The 14,547-nt window shown below is 33.1% G+C and overlaps 2 protein-coding genes across 2 annotated transcripts; one reads left to right on the top strand and one right to left on the bottom strand.

Annotated features, from left to right (window-relative positions):
- Nucleotides 1-150: 150 nt before the first annotated feature.
- On the top strand, nt 151-7,701 carry LOC111694911 (uncharacterized protein C1683.06c). The gene is made up of 14 exons (XM_023463967.1): nt 151-254; nt 1,751-1,794; nt 2,106-2,162; nt 2,376-2,402; nt 2,506-2,553; nt 3,038-3,122; nt 3,403-3,494; nt 3,881-3,953; nt 4,401-4,490; nt 4,901-5,058; nt 6,194-6,247; nt 6,798-6,889; nt 6,951-7,000; nt 7,525-7,701. Exons 2-14 carry the CDS (start codon nt 1,780-1,782, stop codon nt 7,638-7,640), a joined length of 957 nt encoding a protein of 318 aa, XP_023319735.1. The 5' UTR covers nt 151-254; nt 1,751-1,779; the 3' UTR covers nt 7,641-7,701.
- Nucleotides 7,657-14,226, bottom strand: LOC111694909 (probable uridine nucleosidase 2). The gene is made up of 12 exons (XM_023463966.1): nt 14,108-14,226; nt 13,701-13,757; nt 13,415-13,441; nt 11,821-11,868; nt 10,785-10,869; nt 10,475-10,566; nt 10,046-10,208; nt 9,334-9,491; nt 8,977-9,030; nt 8,183-8,274; nt 8,063-8,112; nt 7,657-7,837 (listed from the first exon to the last, which is right to left on the bottom strand). Exons 1-12 carry the CDS (start codon nt 14,120-14,122, stop codon nt 7,713-7,715), a joined length of 966 nt encoding a protein of 321 aa, XP_023319734.1. The 5' UTR covers nt 14,123-14,226; the 3' UTR covers nt 7,657-7,712.
- Nucleotides 14,227-14,547: the final 321 nt, after the last annotated feature.

Below are 14,547 nucleotides of genomic sequence, written 5' to 3'. Positions count from 1 at the left end.
AACAGCGCCAAAGAACAAGTTTTTTTTCTTCGGTAAATTTTCTACCATTTTCTAATGTTTACCTTGAAACTTCAAATGTTTGTCCAAAAATACAAATAATTTTAAAAATGAAAAGACATGAAATGCACAATTTAATAAAGAAAAATCCGGGAAAAATTTTAAATGTACACAATCAGACTAAGGATCGTATTATAATCTTAAACTAAGGTTGAGCTAGGAACAAGAAAACTAATTAGTCTGGAGAATCGGACGAGGCAAGTTTTTTATTTTTGTGTAGACCCAAGATTAGGGGGCTGTAGATTTTGTGTACATTTTGTAACGTATTTGGACTGCTTCGGAACTGGTTAAGATGAATAAATAAAAGTGACAACCCCCGCCTATCGTTTCTAGCTTTAGTACACACCAGGCTGCAAACATTTTCAGTTGAAATAATTATCCCATAGGTTCTATACAAACCTTGTATAGATCTAAAATAAAATTCATATCTTTACACCCCCTAATCCAACCTCCCTCCCCAGCCTAATCGCATATGCGTTTTTTACTATTTTGATTTACATACATGTGTATATTTCAGTTTAAATACATCAGACCGCAGTCTGCTTTAATTTTTTACTCAGACATTTTAAAATAGAAAAATAATATCATTTCGATATAAATTGCTGCAGCAGAATTAGTAGTGTTGTCAGATATAGTAGCATTAGCATTGTCAGATAAGGGGTAGCAGCATTGGCAGCTACAGCATAGTAGCATTTTCAGATACAGCAGTTGTAGCATTGTCAACTACAGCAGTTGTAGCATTGTCAGATACAGCAGTTGTAGAATTGTCAGATATGGCAGTAGTACCATTGCCAGATACATTAGTAGCAGCACTGTCAGATACAGCAATAGTGACATTGTCAGATACAGCAGTGGTAGCATTGTCAGATACAGTAGTAGTGACATTGTATGATACAGCAGTAGTAGCATAGTTAGATACAGCAGTAGTAGTATAGTCAGATACAGCAGTAGTGACATTGTCAGATACAGTTGTTGTAGCATTGTCAGATACAGCAGTAGTGACATTGTCAGATACAGTTGTTGTAGCATTGTCAGATACAGCAGTAGTGACATTGTCAGATACAGCAGAAGTGACATTGTCAGATACAGCAGTAGCAGCATGGACAGATACAGCAGTAGTTGCATTGTCAGATACAGCAGTAGTAGAATTATCAGATATAGCAGCAGTAGTATTGTCAGATACAGAAGTAGTGGCCTGGTCACATACAGCACCAGTAGCATTGTCAGATACAACGGTAGTAGCATTGTTAGATATGGCGGTAGCAGCATTGTCAGATTTGGCAGTAGCAGCATTGTCACATGCAGCGTAGTAGGCTAGTGGCATTGTCAGATACAGCAGTAATAGCCTTGTCATGTACATTAGCAGTAGCATTTTCAGATACAGCAGTACTAGCATTGTCAGATACAGCAGTAGTAGCATTGTCAGATACAGCAGTAGTAGCATTGTCAAAAAGACAGTAGAAGTAGCATTGTCAGATACAGCAGTAGTAGAATTATCAAAAAGACAGTAGAAGTAGCATTGTCAGATACAGCAGTAGTAGCATTGTCAAAAAGACAGTAGAAGTAGCATTGTCAGATACAGCAGTAGCAGCATTTGTTAGTGGAATATCATTCGGGATGAGCTTAGTTCCTGTTGGGGACTAAACAACACCCCATTCATTCGGAACCATATATATCACTTTTTTATTTGTAGATATAAATCAGGCCAGAAGAAATTTAAGAATGGAATTTGAGAAGGAAATTAATATTTGAATAAAACCCAAAACGTGTTGCTCAAGAAATTAAAATTTAATATTTATATCTGAGCTGGGATCTTTTAAATGAATGAAACAGTGATGATTTAAATGAGTTGAACTGATTCTTTCATCATGATCCAGCCTTAAAATTTTTGACTAATGACAATCAAGTTTTCTTCTGATAAGATTAGAGTTTATTCTGTTCAGTTAAAGTTGTCAAGCCCTATATGAAATACAAAACTCATTCAATTAATTTTGAATTAAAATGTTTACAATATTAAAATGAAATATGACAAATATTTTGGTGTAAAGGATTTATATATTGTTGATACTGATACTGGAGTAGATGATGCTATAGCTCTATTACAGGAATATTTAAACAAAGCCTTTTCATTTTTACCTAGAAAACTGTATAATAAATTGAAGGCGGCTTTAAATTGTAAAAGAATGTGATTAAAAACATATTTTCTAAAAATATGTTTGAGGTTTTTTTAACACCAAACAACATCAGAGCAAAAACCTTAATGAAACAGTTCATTCATATTTTTCAAATATATTTTAAAGCTTTCTTAAATATTACAGGCTGTTGCAGCAAAGAAAAAGAACCAGGTAAGTTCTCTTATTCTTAAAATTAATTTAATGTTAAGGACGAAACTAAACGTCTTATTTGCTTATAAATGATTCAATCTATTTTTTCTATGTTTTTTGGTAGATAGAACTGTTATGCATTACTGCTGTAAACGGAAACTGTTCTTGCGAGGTAACATTGAAAGAAATATAAAAAAGGCACAATATTTTCTTTAAATTCATTATTAAAAAGTGTAAATAATGTTAATACTAAAAATACCAAGTGACAAAATAAAGCCATTTTTAAACCAATCTGAAATAAAAGAATAAATTTTCTTCAGAAACTTGATATTTAATTAGCTTGGAAACCCAGTTTTGCCTGGAAACTAAACTTTCCCTGTAAAAGTGAACCTAAACGAAGTTTTAAACCAAACTAATGTTTTATTTATTCTTTTGAGGGAAATCAGGCAAGGAGTTCATGAGTTATGATCGGACAAACAAACAATCTGAGATTACTACTTTATTTATAAAGATTAGATAATAGAACATGGATTTTTATGAGATTTGTTTTGTTCTACAAGAAAATCTATTTTAATTGTGCCATTATTTTCTACTATGGGTTTTTATGAATGTCAACATTCTTTTTCATTGATTGATTTGACATACATGTTGTAAAGGATGCTGTCAGGAATATCTGTCGGGTGCTTGATACAGTTAATGTTCATGATGTTCCATTGTATAGAGGTGCCACTCAACCACTAGGTAATACAGTTAATGTTCATGATGTTCCAGTGTATATTGATAGATGAGATCCCCTGAATTTTTTAAAAGAAGAAATGGAAAGTGCCCCTTGACCTACCGCTCCCACCCTTTTGAGGTTTATGACACCCCTAAAATTTGCAGAAGAGTCTGAGAGGGAGGGGACAATTATTGGAATTCTTTAACTATTTCCTCTCCCTACTCGGGAAATATTCTAAAGACACTCCTAAAAAAATCAGCAGTGAATCTCTGAAAATTAATTGACAATTTTGTAATTGATCAGTTGTTCCATATACACATGAGAAACCTTACCACGGAGAGGACGGGTTTAATGATGTAAAGTTTGATACAGAACCAGATATGTCAAGAGTAAAGGTGAACAGTATTTCAAATGCTTTATGAATTTCACAAAGGAAAAAACTAGATCATATTAAAAAGAAATAAGTATTCTAATTTTGGAAGTTTTATAGAAATTTTTCTATACCTTATTCGCCATGAATCTTGAAAATGCCGGAAACAGTTAGGGGGTTTGCGATTAGCTCACTCAGATCTGATTTGGAACGGGGTTAAAAATATGCCAATATTTTAGCATCAAAACAACTTTCTTAAAAACTAATTCCAATACGAAGCAAAACTATTTCAGTCAATTTTCAACATTTCTGTTAATCTCAGTTAAAAAGGATAAATTATACACAAATCATTTATATCCTTGCAATGCATGCTGATAAACGAGACAAACTAGAGTATATATGATAATGCAGGATGAACATGCCTGGAATATGATAAGTGAACTAAGCAAACAATATCCAAACAGGATTACTCTCGTAGCTATTGGTAGGAATTCAATTTTCATACTTTTATAAAGTTTGATACTATGATAAAAACTGATTAAATCATGGCAAATATTTAATTGTAAACTATGTGACAGAATTTAATGTGTTGGAAAGAGGTTGCTAAAGTACCTACTGGCGTTCAACTACTTCTAAAGGTTCACTGGCTTAAATTCTGAATCACCGATTAAAAGTTCAAGATTTTGAGCCACCCTAATTTAAAGACATCTTTTGGAGATATCGCAAGCAATTCCAACCAATCAATTGGCTATAACACAACTTGTAACTTGGTTGAATTTTTTTTTAGTGAACCCGTGGGTACCCCGGGGGTAACATATGCAATTTTTTTTAATTCCACGGGCAACGCTGGGCACTTTAAATATAAAAAATAAACCTTGGCAACGCTTTGTTCTCAAGCTATTTATTAAAATAAAAAAATGTGATATGACAGGTCCTCTCACTAATATTGCTCTGGCAATGAAGTTAGATCCTGGGCTCCCCACTAGACTCAAGGAGATATTCATCATGGGAGGAAATACAGGTTATGATTAATTGTGGGTTTTAAAAAGATTTGCGCTTCAAGACTTTTCTGTAACTTTGAGAAAATTTGTACATGTTTTGAATCTTGTAATTCCATATTTAGAATTATATTGTGTGTTTTTCTATGATATGGGGCAGCCAAAAAAAAAAATGTCAAAGCAATCAAAATACAAACAATGTTATTCGATACATAGAATTGATTTGAATAGAGATCAATTGATTTGAATAGAGATCAGTTGATTTGAATAGAGATCAATCTGCATTTTATTTTATGTTATTTAAAAAAGAGCTCTTTATCATATTAAATTACAAATTGCAAAATGCATAATCATGAAAATGTATGGGTCAAATATTTAATAAGGCAAAATTAATTTGGATAAACAAACACTCACCTAAAATTTCTCTTTACAGAGGGAATAGGAAATGTGACAGCTTCAGCTGAATTTAATTTCTGTGCTGACCCTGAAGCAGCGAGTATAGTTCTCCAGCTGACCAGCTGTCCGACCTATATTGCTGGCTGGGAACTATGCTTTAAGTATACAAAGCTAACCAGGCAGTGGAGAGATCAGGTAGATCCAGGTAGTAGAGATATCAGGTAGTTCCAGGTAGAAGAGATATCAGGTAGATCCAGATAGAAGAAATATCAGGTAGATCCAGGTAGAAGAGAGATCAGGTAGTTCCAGGTAGAAGAGATATAAGGTAGATCCAGGTATTAGAGAGATCAGGTAGATCAAGGTATAAGAGAGATCAGGTAGATCCAGGTAGTAGAGATATAAGGTAGATCCAAGTAGAAGAAATATTAGGTAGATCCAGGTTGTAGAGAGATCTGGTAGATCCAGGTAGTAGAGAGATCAGGTAGAGCAAGGTATAAGAGAGATCAGGTAGATCCAGGTAGAAGAGAGATCAGGTAGATCCAGGTAGTAGAGAGATCAGGTAGATCCAGGAAGTAGAGATATCAGGTAGATTTAGGTAGTAGAAATTTCAGGTAGATCGAGATAGTAGAAATATCAGGTATATCCAGGGCGTAGAGAGATCAGGTAGATCCAGGTAGTAAAGATATTAGGTAGATTCAGGTAGTAGAGATATGAGGTAGATCCAGGTAGAAGATAATTCAGGTAGATTCAGGGCGTAGAGAGATCAGGTAGATTCAGGTAGAAGATAGATAAGATAAATCCAAGTAGTAGAGAGATCAGGTAGATTCAGGATATGAGGTAGATCCAGGCAGGAGAGATCAGGTAGATCCAGGCAATAGAGAGATTATGTAGATCCAGGTAGAAGATATATCAGGTAGATTCAGGTGGTGGAGAGATCAGGTAGTAGAGATATCAGGTAGATTCAGGTAGAGATTAGGTAGATCCAGGTAGTAAAGATATCAGGTAGATCCAGGTAGGAGAGATCAGGTAGATCCATGCAGGAGAGATCAGGTAGATCCAGGTAGTAGAGAAATCAGGTGGTAGAGATATCAGGTAGATTCAAGTAGTAGAGATTAGGTAGATCCAGGTAGTAGAGATTAGGTAGATCCAGGAAGTAGAGATATCAAGTAGATCCAGGTAGTAGAGAGATAAGGTAGATCCAAGTAGTAGAGAGATCATGTAGATCCAGGTAGTAAAGATATCAGGTAGATCCAGGCAGGAGAGATATCAGGTAGATCCAGGCAGATCCAGGAATGTGCAGATTACCCTATAGAAAAATTTATGATATTAGGTGTTGGGAACTATTGATAAACCAGCTGCTGTTCTTGCTCAACAATTGGAAATGGTATTAAATAAAAAACATAGAATGGTGTGTAAATACGTGCGTTAAAATGTCGGTTCAGTCGTTCTAACGTTTATTGGAATAAACAAACAATTAAAAAATCTACAAATAGACAAATACAATGTATTTCTAAATGGCTGACGAGATATTAAGTAAATCTTTTAACAGTGGAATTCTCCACGCATTTTCAGCCGGAGTCGTGTAAATCATGTTTGACTTTACCTGAGACTTGTTTAAGGACAGTTTATCTACATAGGTTTCATTTGCAATATTAGATAAATTTTTACATAATTTTGTTCTTTGGCCATTTTTGCGTAAATCAAACAATAGTCGGATGCTGAGCTTGGGACTTTTACACATAGATTTGCAAAATGACACAAATCGGCTACACAACATTGTTTTTAAGTGAAATTGTTCAGAAATTTGTTCAATAAAATATCTATGAGTTTGTCGTGGCAAACTAAATAAAATACGAATATCATGGTACTCCAAGAAGTATACAATTTTACAGTGTTAACACAAAACAAGTCCCATAAGTTGGAACCATAATTAGGTTTGGTTCAATGATTATCCCTGGGGAGATCATTGGATTATCTGCGATCAACTAGCAATGACGGCAGCTCTCAACCGTTCCAGTATCAAGAAGTCAGTATGAAAAGAAAATTATAAAATAAAATTTTAAATATTTGAAACTAAATAATTTTAGAAGTTCTCCTTATAATGCTCAGGTGGTGATTGGAGATAGTCTAGCAAGAGGTTTGGCAATTTAATTAAAGATTTATTTTCGCTTAGATAAGATTATTATTATTAGAAGAAACCCAACAATACACTTCATTCAGATATTTCAAAATACTTGGTAGAAAGTTAAAACTCTTTTTAACAGACACCTCAAATGTAGGAGCATAGTAAAAAAGTAAAAATCCATTTTAGAAATATTCCTGATTAAAGTAATGATTCAATTGGGAAATACTTCTTATTTATTTATTTTGATTTTGGTTAAAGGAAATGAGTCTTTGCCACAGACTCTGCTTTTCTAAACCCTATATCTTTGGATTCCAATGTCGTAGACCTTAGATACTTTAAACTATGAATTCTTTTAGATAAAATAATAAAAGTTTGAAACATCAAAAATTTACGACATTGGGTTTCAGAGCTATAGGGATTATAAATTCAGAGTTTGTGGCAAAGACTCAATTCCTTTGTTGATTATTTACAGTGAAGTTTTACTTTACCATGGTTTCTAAAATTGGTTCTTGTAAATAATTATATTTTATATTTAGGAATGATGGTTTTAGACCAACGAGTTTTACGATATAAAGCTAACAATGTAATTGTTATTGAGGAGCTTGATGAAGAAGTTGTAAAAGAACAAATGCTCATTGCATTTAATCAATAGAATCATTCACAGAGTGTACAATAATTGAATATATTAAGAAATAAATCCATAGTTTGTGATACATTTTAATAATTATTGATTGAATGCATCCCTCATCTGATCCATAATACACTGTTGATCCAATTCTTCTATTATTATCACATTGTTCCGAGGTTTGGAACTTTCTCTTTGATGTCTTTGATCAAGAACCATCATGCCTGAAATAATAAATGTTTTCACAATGTGTTTTTTTTTATATGAAAGTGTTTCTATTGTTTAACCCTATTCCCGCTGGGGGGGGGTCAATTTGACCCCCCCCTGTAGTTTTTTTTACATAACTCAAAAAGTATAAAACATGGGATTTAGAGGGGGGGGTCAAATTGACCCCCCCCCAGCGTATCCTGGTTTTCAAGTACCCCAGCAGGGATAGGGTTAAAAATTACCTCGTGTAAGATCACCCTTTAACTCTACTTGAGCGAAATGCTGAGAATTCCTGGTAAAATAGAAATTAACAAAGGTTTAGTTTTTTTTTAAAAATGTTGAATGAAAAAAGATTAGTTTACTTTTTAATTGAGTTTCTATTAAGTGCAGCAACCATGGCCAGCTGATCACAGAGAATCCAATTCTCTCCAAAGGGCCAGTCATTGAACCAGATCTAAATAAATCAACAATTTTGACGAAGAAATGTGATTTTTTATGCGGAATCAGCTTGAATGCTTAACATTCTTAAACGTTTTGATACCGATCTAAAAAAAAGAAATTTTATTGCTATTATTTTTAATCTTTACTTCTGCTTGATAGAGCTGGACAGGTTTGTATTATTTTCATTTCTCTCGTTCAAAGTTCGTGAACGGCTCATTTTGTTTTTTTTTCAATCATTCGAAATAATAGATTTTGTTTGTTCTCAAAATTATCTTACATTTTCCAACACTTTGGGTTCAATTCTCACTGAACGATCGTTCAGTAGTATCGTTTGTTCAAAAAAATCTTTTGTTCAGTAATAAAAACAATATTTTTTTTTCAAAAATTTGTTAAAAATAATTTTTTCAGTAAAAAACGATTGTTTAGTTTGTTTAAAAAAATCGTTATAAAAATTATTGTTTTTTAAATCTTTCGGAAAATTCGTTCGTTCAGTAAATTATTTTTTTTAATCTCGTTCAAATGATTTAAAATCTTTTGGTTTTTTTACCATCAAAAAACAATATTTCTCTGAACGGTCCATTTCGTTTGTCCATCGTTCTGTTATTTCTGAACGACACCCTTTTCACGAATTTCGTTTCTTTCAAAATAACGATGCCCTTCTCTACTGCTTGATGCATATTTGTAATTCTAAAATGTTATTTTGCACTAGCTGTACCTCTTCTAGTTTATTAATTAGATCTGCAGCTGGCTTCTTCATACTTCCTAATACCTGAATTCAAAAATATCAAATGAATAAGTAAACATCTAAAAAAAGGAATTTCTCAGTATTATTAGTTACGCCACGGTATCCAGAAAGCATTGGAATTCATGTCGTATTTTGTTTAAAAAATATTGCCAGCATTTCGTAAGTTGAAATTGATACGTCTGCGACATTAAATTAATTATAGAAGAAAGAAGAGGACAAAACTTCCACTGTTTTCTGGTTCTCACTGTAATATTTGTAGAATTTGTGGATTTTACAGCAAAAGCAACAAAGAAAATAAACGATGAACTTTTTTAAAATATAGCTTACCTCACTTCTCCACTTCATATTTATGGAAGTATACTTGAGACAGAGCTCCCAGGATGCAATATATGTTGGACATCTTGTTAACCTTAGCACTATACTTGCTGCTTCAGGATCAGCGTGGAAATTAAACTCAGCTGCTTCAGAAACATTTCCAATGCCCTCTAGAAAAATGGGCATTTTAAACCAATGCTTAGGATCTGGATCCGTAGGACCCGCAACAGTCTGGCTTCCTAGATCATGAATCCTCAAAAATATGCGGATCCACGAATCTGGATCCAAGGGCGAAATAACTTAAATCTGAACTGTAAAAAAAGAGCGATTTTTAAAGTTTTCTGATCTTTAAATGGTTCATCGAGTTTTACCATTAATAAAAAAAATTTTAATTCAAAATTCTTCTTTTGTTCAACAAATTAGTAAATCTTCACGAAATGTTCAATGTTCCTGAAATAGATCTAGATCCATTTTTTCAGGATGGATTCAGGATCCAGATCCGCTTAAAATAAAATGGTACCAAGCACTGTTTATAAACTAGTGTTAAATATAGGATTGCCCTACGTCAAATTAAAGACAGCTTTACTGAATCTATCCAGGCCAATACAGTCGGAAACATTCAAATAACCAAACTAAATTTAACCCTCAGATTGTTATATTTACGAGTTTAAGGCGTCATTAATGTCTAATTCTGTGTGTTTATCCCGTACATAAAAATGGTTACCTATATTTCCTCCCATAATGAACAAGGTTTTGAGCCTAGTTGATAGTTCTGGATCGAACTTCATTGCTAGAGCTATATTTGTGAGAGGACCAATAGCAACCACGTTTATGAGCTGAGGATATTCTTTAGATAAATCACTAATTACTTTCCAAGCAAAATCATCCTGAATAATTTTACCTTGAGTTATGACATATAATTTACAAAGAAAGACAAATTATATATCTTCAGAACTAATTACTATAATAGTTTTTTAGATTATTTTTCTCTTTAAATTATAACTGATATGTTTTCAATGTTTTTTTTTCTTCAGGTTGTCATTCTCATTAATATCACTAAACTCTTTCTCTAAATCTTTAACTAAGACAATAATTTAGATATCTTCTGTTTTTCTAAAACAGTTGAGAAACCATTTAATTAAATAAATCCTACCTGAACCCTTGACATATTAGGTTCATGCTCAAAGGGAACATCATTGAATCCATCATTTCCATGAAACTTGGCCACAGGATCAAAGGATGAAACTAAACACAGATTCCAAGGATGAAACTGAACACAGGGTCAAAGGATTAAACGAAACACATGATCAAAGGATTAAACAAAACCCCCGCTCAAAGGATGAAACTTAACACAGGATCAAAGGATGAAACCAAACCCAAAATCAATGGATGAAACAAAACCCCCGATCAAAGTCTTAAACTCAACACAGGATCAAAGGATGAATCTAATTTGATTTTATTACCTATGGATTCCGTTGCACCCCTGTACACAGGTACATCGTGTACATTAACTGTATCCAACACCCTACATATGTTCTGTACTGCATCCTGAAGAGTAGAAATGTGTTAAAGAAGGTTTGCACAATATTTAAATATACACGGGATTCAAGGGGAAACACATTTTTTTGATGTTCTTTAGTTTCAAGAAAGGAAAATGAGATATTCAAGGGGGACACAATTAGGTTTCTAGATTGGGAATTGACCATTTGCCCTCCTCGCCCCTATTTCCGCCCTAAACTCTGAACAGGCTGTGACTTTTAATGAAAAGTAATTTAAATGAATTTTTTGATAAAAAAAAAAATATTTTTTAATTTATAGGGTAGAGTACAGGGTGGAAAAAATTCCGGTCAGTGAAAAAAAAAATCTAAAAATCTGTGACTAAAGCTACAGATCTAAAAACTATAGTTTTGAAAAGCCCTTGAAAAATACATGTAGAAACATGTGTCATACTTTGATATTTGTTTAAAACAAAAAAAAAATATTTTTTTCTTCATTTTTTTTACCTTTTTTTAGACATTTTTTCCAACCCTCCCTATCACCCAAACCATTAAAATTATTGTTTTTTTTCTTTGTGCTGGCCGTGAAAAATTGGGCTATGAACATGCATTTCAACCCTATTACTATTCTCCAAGTTTTTTCTAAGGGGGGGGGGCGCCGAACGCCCCCCTAGATTCAGACCCCCAGCCCTAGGGTTAAGTCAAATATCCGATTCGTTAAACATTTTCTAGCTGTGATTTAGCTTTGATTTCCCAGGCTATCTAGGCGGGGAAGTCACAGCTAAACTAAACCATAGCTAGAAAATGTTCAACGAATCGGACACATGTTACCACATATCTCAGAATCGGACACATGTTACCACATATCTCAAAATCGGACACATGTTACCACATATCTCAAAAGTTTCGTAATTCTTCTGCTTTGTCTAACTTAAATGTGGTTTCATTATTAAATTCAAAAGTTTCTCAGAAATAATTTTTAAAACTTTTTTAAGTTATTTACATTTGAAGAACAGTTGCCAGCCACAGCTGTTATACAGAGCAGTTTAACCTAAACAAACATTTATTCCTTTACATTACCAGATAGCAGAGATATAATTAAAGTCGTCTTTTTTATTTTGATTTAATGCTTTTAAACTTCTGCCTGTTCGGCGGATAAACAAGCCTACAAGGTTACTCACAAAGGTTAAGACTGCAAAGACGACCAAAAATTCCTTAGATATAATTGCCTAAAAATAATCTATAAATGGGTTAAGAAATGATTTGGTAAATAAAAAAGCTAGTTTTCAAATGCAGGTAGGAAATGATGTAAGAAAACTCCAGAAAGTCGTCTCTGAAGTCTTATACTTTCTGGATAACCTTGTATCAAGGAAATTCTGAAAGTCATAGTTTTATAAATACTAACTATTATTTTAATATTAGAGAGGATTTACGAGGGAATTTACTTTTCCAGGTGTTTTAAAGACGTAAGTAAGGGATGAAATATCATCACAAGCGTAAGCAAGGGATGAAATATCATCACAAGTGTAAGCAAAGGATGAAAAATCATCACAAGCGTAGGCAAGGGATGAAATATCATCACAAACGTAAGCAAGGGATGAAATATCATCACAAGCGTAAGCAAGGGATGAAATATCATCACAAGCGTAAGCAAGGGATGAAATATCATCACGAGCGTAAGCAAGGGATGAAATATCATCAAAAAAGTCGAGAAAAAACGAGGAAAATTCAACTTCCGGAGAAGTGCAGTTTTCTGAAGGAAATTCTCGCTATAAGTAAATATGTAGTTTTATCCCATTCTTTAAGCAACATTACAACCGATTTAACATTTCGATATTAATTTAAAAATATTTATAATTGTGTTGTTGATAATATTAATTTGTATAAATGTTAAAAAAGTTGTATATTTTTGTAAAAACTTGGAAATTTAGCTTTATTCATCTTGTAAATGTGCCAATTTTTCTCATGAAAATGTGCAATTCATCACTTCATTCTCCCTTGGGAGAACAAAAATATATTTACACTGTTCTCTGGGAGGAAAAGTTAAAGAGTAGGGGATGAACAAGGTTAATAATGTTGCTCAGAGATGGGATAAAAGTAAAAAAGGAATATATTTACACTGTTCTCTGTGAGAAAAAGTTAAAGAGTAGGGGGTGATCAAGGTTAATAATGTTGCTCAGAGATGGGATAAAAGTAAAATAGGAATATATTTACACTATTCTCTGGGAGAAAAGGTTAAAGAGTAGGGGGTGATCAAGGTTAATAATGTTGCTCAGAGATGGGATAAAAGTAAAATAGGAATATATTTACACTCTTCTCTGGGAGAAAAGGTTAAAGAGTAGGGGGTGATCAAGGTTAATAATGTTACTCAGAGATGGGATAAAAGTAAAATAGGAATATATTTACACTGTTCTCTGGGAGAAAAGGTTAAAGAGTAGGGGGTGATCAAGGTTAATATTGTTGCTCAGAAATGGGATAAAATTAATTCTCACATTTCTAGTGATCTGAAATAAAAGCAAATGTTTTCTTTACAAAGTCTGTGTTAGGTATAAATACAAAATTTGTATTGTAATTTCCAATAAAAAAAATTTAAATACCTTTCCTGACTTCTTTGCTGCTATCATCTATGTTACCAGAACATAAAAATAAAGCATATAGACTTTAAAACGAAAATTGCATTTTTAAAAATGTTTCAATAAGAAAATAACATCCTCCCCCCCCCTCTCCCACCCCTCGAAAACATTTAAAAAGTACTTCTCTGATACTTTTAATTCAATTTTGGGACCAACATGCAGTAGATGTACAGTGTACACTGTGTACAATTTTAAATCTGGGGAGGGGGGGTTCATGAGTAGGAAATTGGTCTGAACATTTGATTTCTACCTGAAGGATGGCTATTGCGTCATCTACCCCAGTGTCTGTATCAATAATGAATAATTCCTATTAAAGAATATATATATATATTTCTGTCAATAATAATATTGGTCGCAGACTGCCAAAATGTGGTCTAAAGTCTTTTTAAAAATATCTCCATCAATTTTAAAAGTACAAAACAGGCAAACCACATTTTTAAAAATGAAAGAAATAATAAGAGTATATTTCTAATTTTACAAGATTAACGAAGACAATTTAAATTCTCATGTTTATTGACACAAAATGTCAAATGTGGACAGGGATAAGCTTTAAAATTGTGCCTAATGATTTAGCAACAAAAAATCTCTAAATACTCATTATAGCCACTAAATATTAAATATCTCAGTAAAATAAATTATGAAATAAAAAGATTTTACCTCTGTTGAAGACATTTTTAATTTCTAGTATTTTTGAAAACACTTTATTTACTGATTCTGCAGGCACACTATAAAGCTCTGACTGAAATATGAGATTTTTCTAATTCTTTCCTTGATAAGACTGAAATCTGATAAAAAAACATATGATAAGATAAGACAACTAGTTTAAGCAGATGTTACCAAACTTGCTCGGATTCAAGTTTTAGCAAAACTATTAACCCTATTCCTGCTAAGGGGGGCGGGGTTCAATTTGACCCCCCCCCCCTGTAGTTTTTTTTACATAACTCAAAAAGTATTGGTCTGAGGCTGTTGAAATTTTCTGACTTTTCCTACATACCCAAAGCCCTCCCTTTAAGCCTAAACCCGGGCTTTAATACTAACTGCCTGAGTCCTCAGGCACACTGCCTGAATGACTGCTTTTTCCTGTAACAAACTAAATC

This window comes from Eurytemora carolleeae, unplaced genomic scaffold, assembly GCF_000591075.1.
Source record: "Eurytemora carolleeae unplaced genomic scaffold, Eaff_2.0 scaffold204, whole genome shotgun sequence".
Classification (NCBI taxonomy): domain Eukaryota; kingdom Metazoa; phylum Arthropoda; class Copepoda; order Calanoida; family Temoridae; genus Eurytemora; species Eurytemora carolleeae.
Note: the sequence above shows the minus strand (reverse complement) of the source record. Positions and strands in the feature narration are given on the sequence as shown.

Coding starts and splice junctions, on each gene's coding strand:
- LOC111694911 (XM_023463967.1), top strand. Junction 4,491..4,900: donor CATCATGGGAGGAAATACAG/GTTATGATTAAT, acceptor TTCTCTTTACAG/AGGGAATAGGAAATGTGACA. Junction 7,001..7,524: donor TGGAGATAGTCTAGCAAGAG/GTTTGGCAATTT, acceptor TTTTATATTTAG/GAATGATGGTTTTAGACCAA.
- LOC111694909 (XM_023463966.1), bottom strand. Junction 11,869..13,414: donor CAGCAAAGAAGTCAGGAAAG/GTATTTAAATTT, acceptor ATGTTTGTTTAG/GTTAAACTGCTCTGTATAAC. Junction 8,113..8,182: donor AATAGAAACTCAATTAAAAA/GTAAACTAATCT, acceptor CTATTTTACCAG/GAATTCTCAGCATTTCGCTC.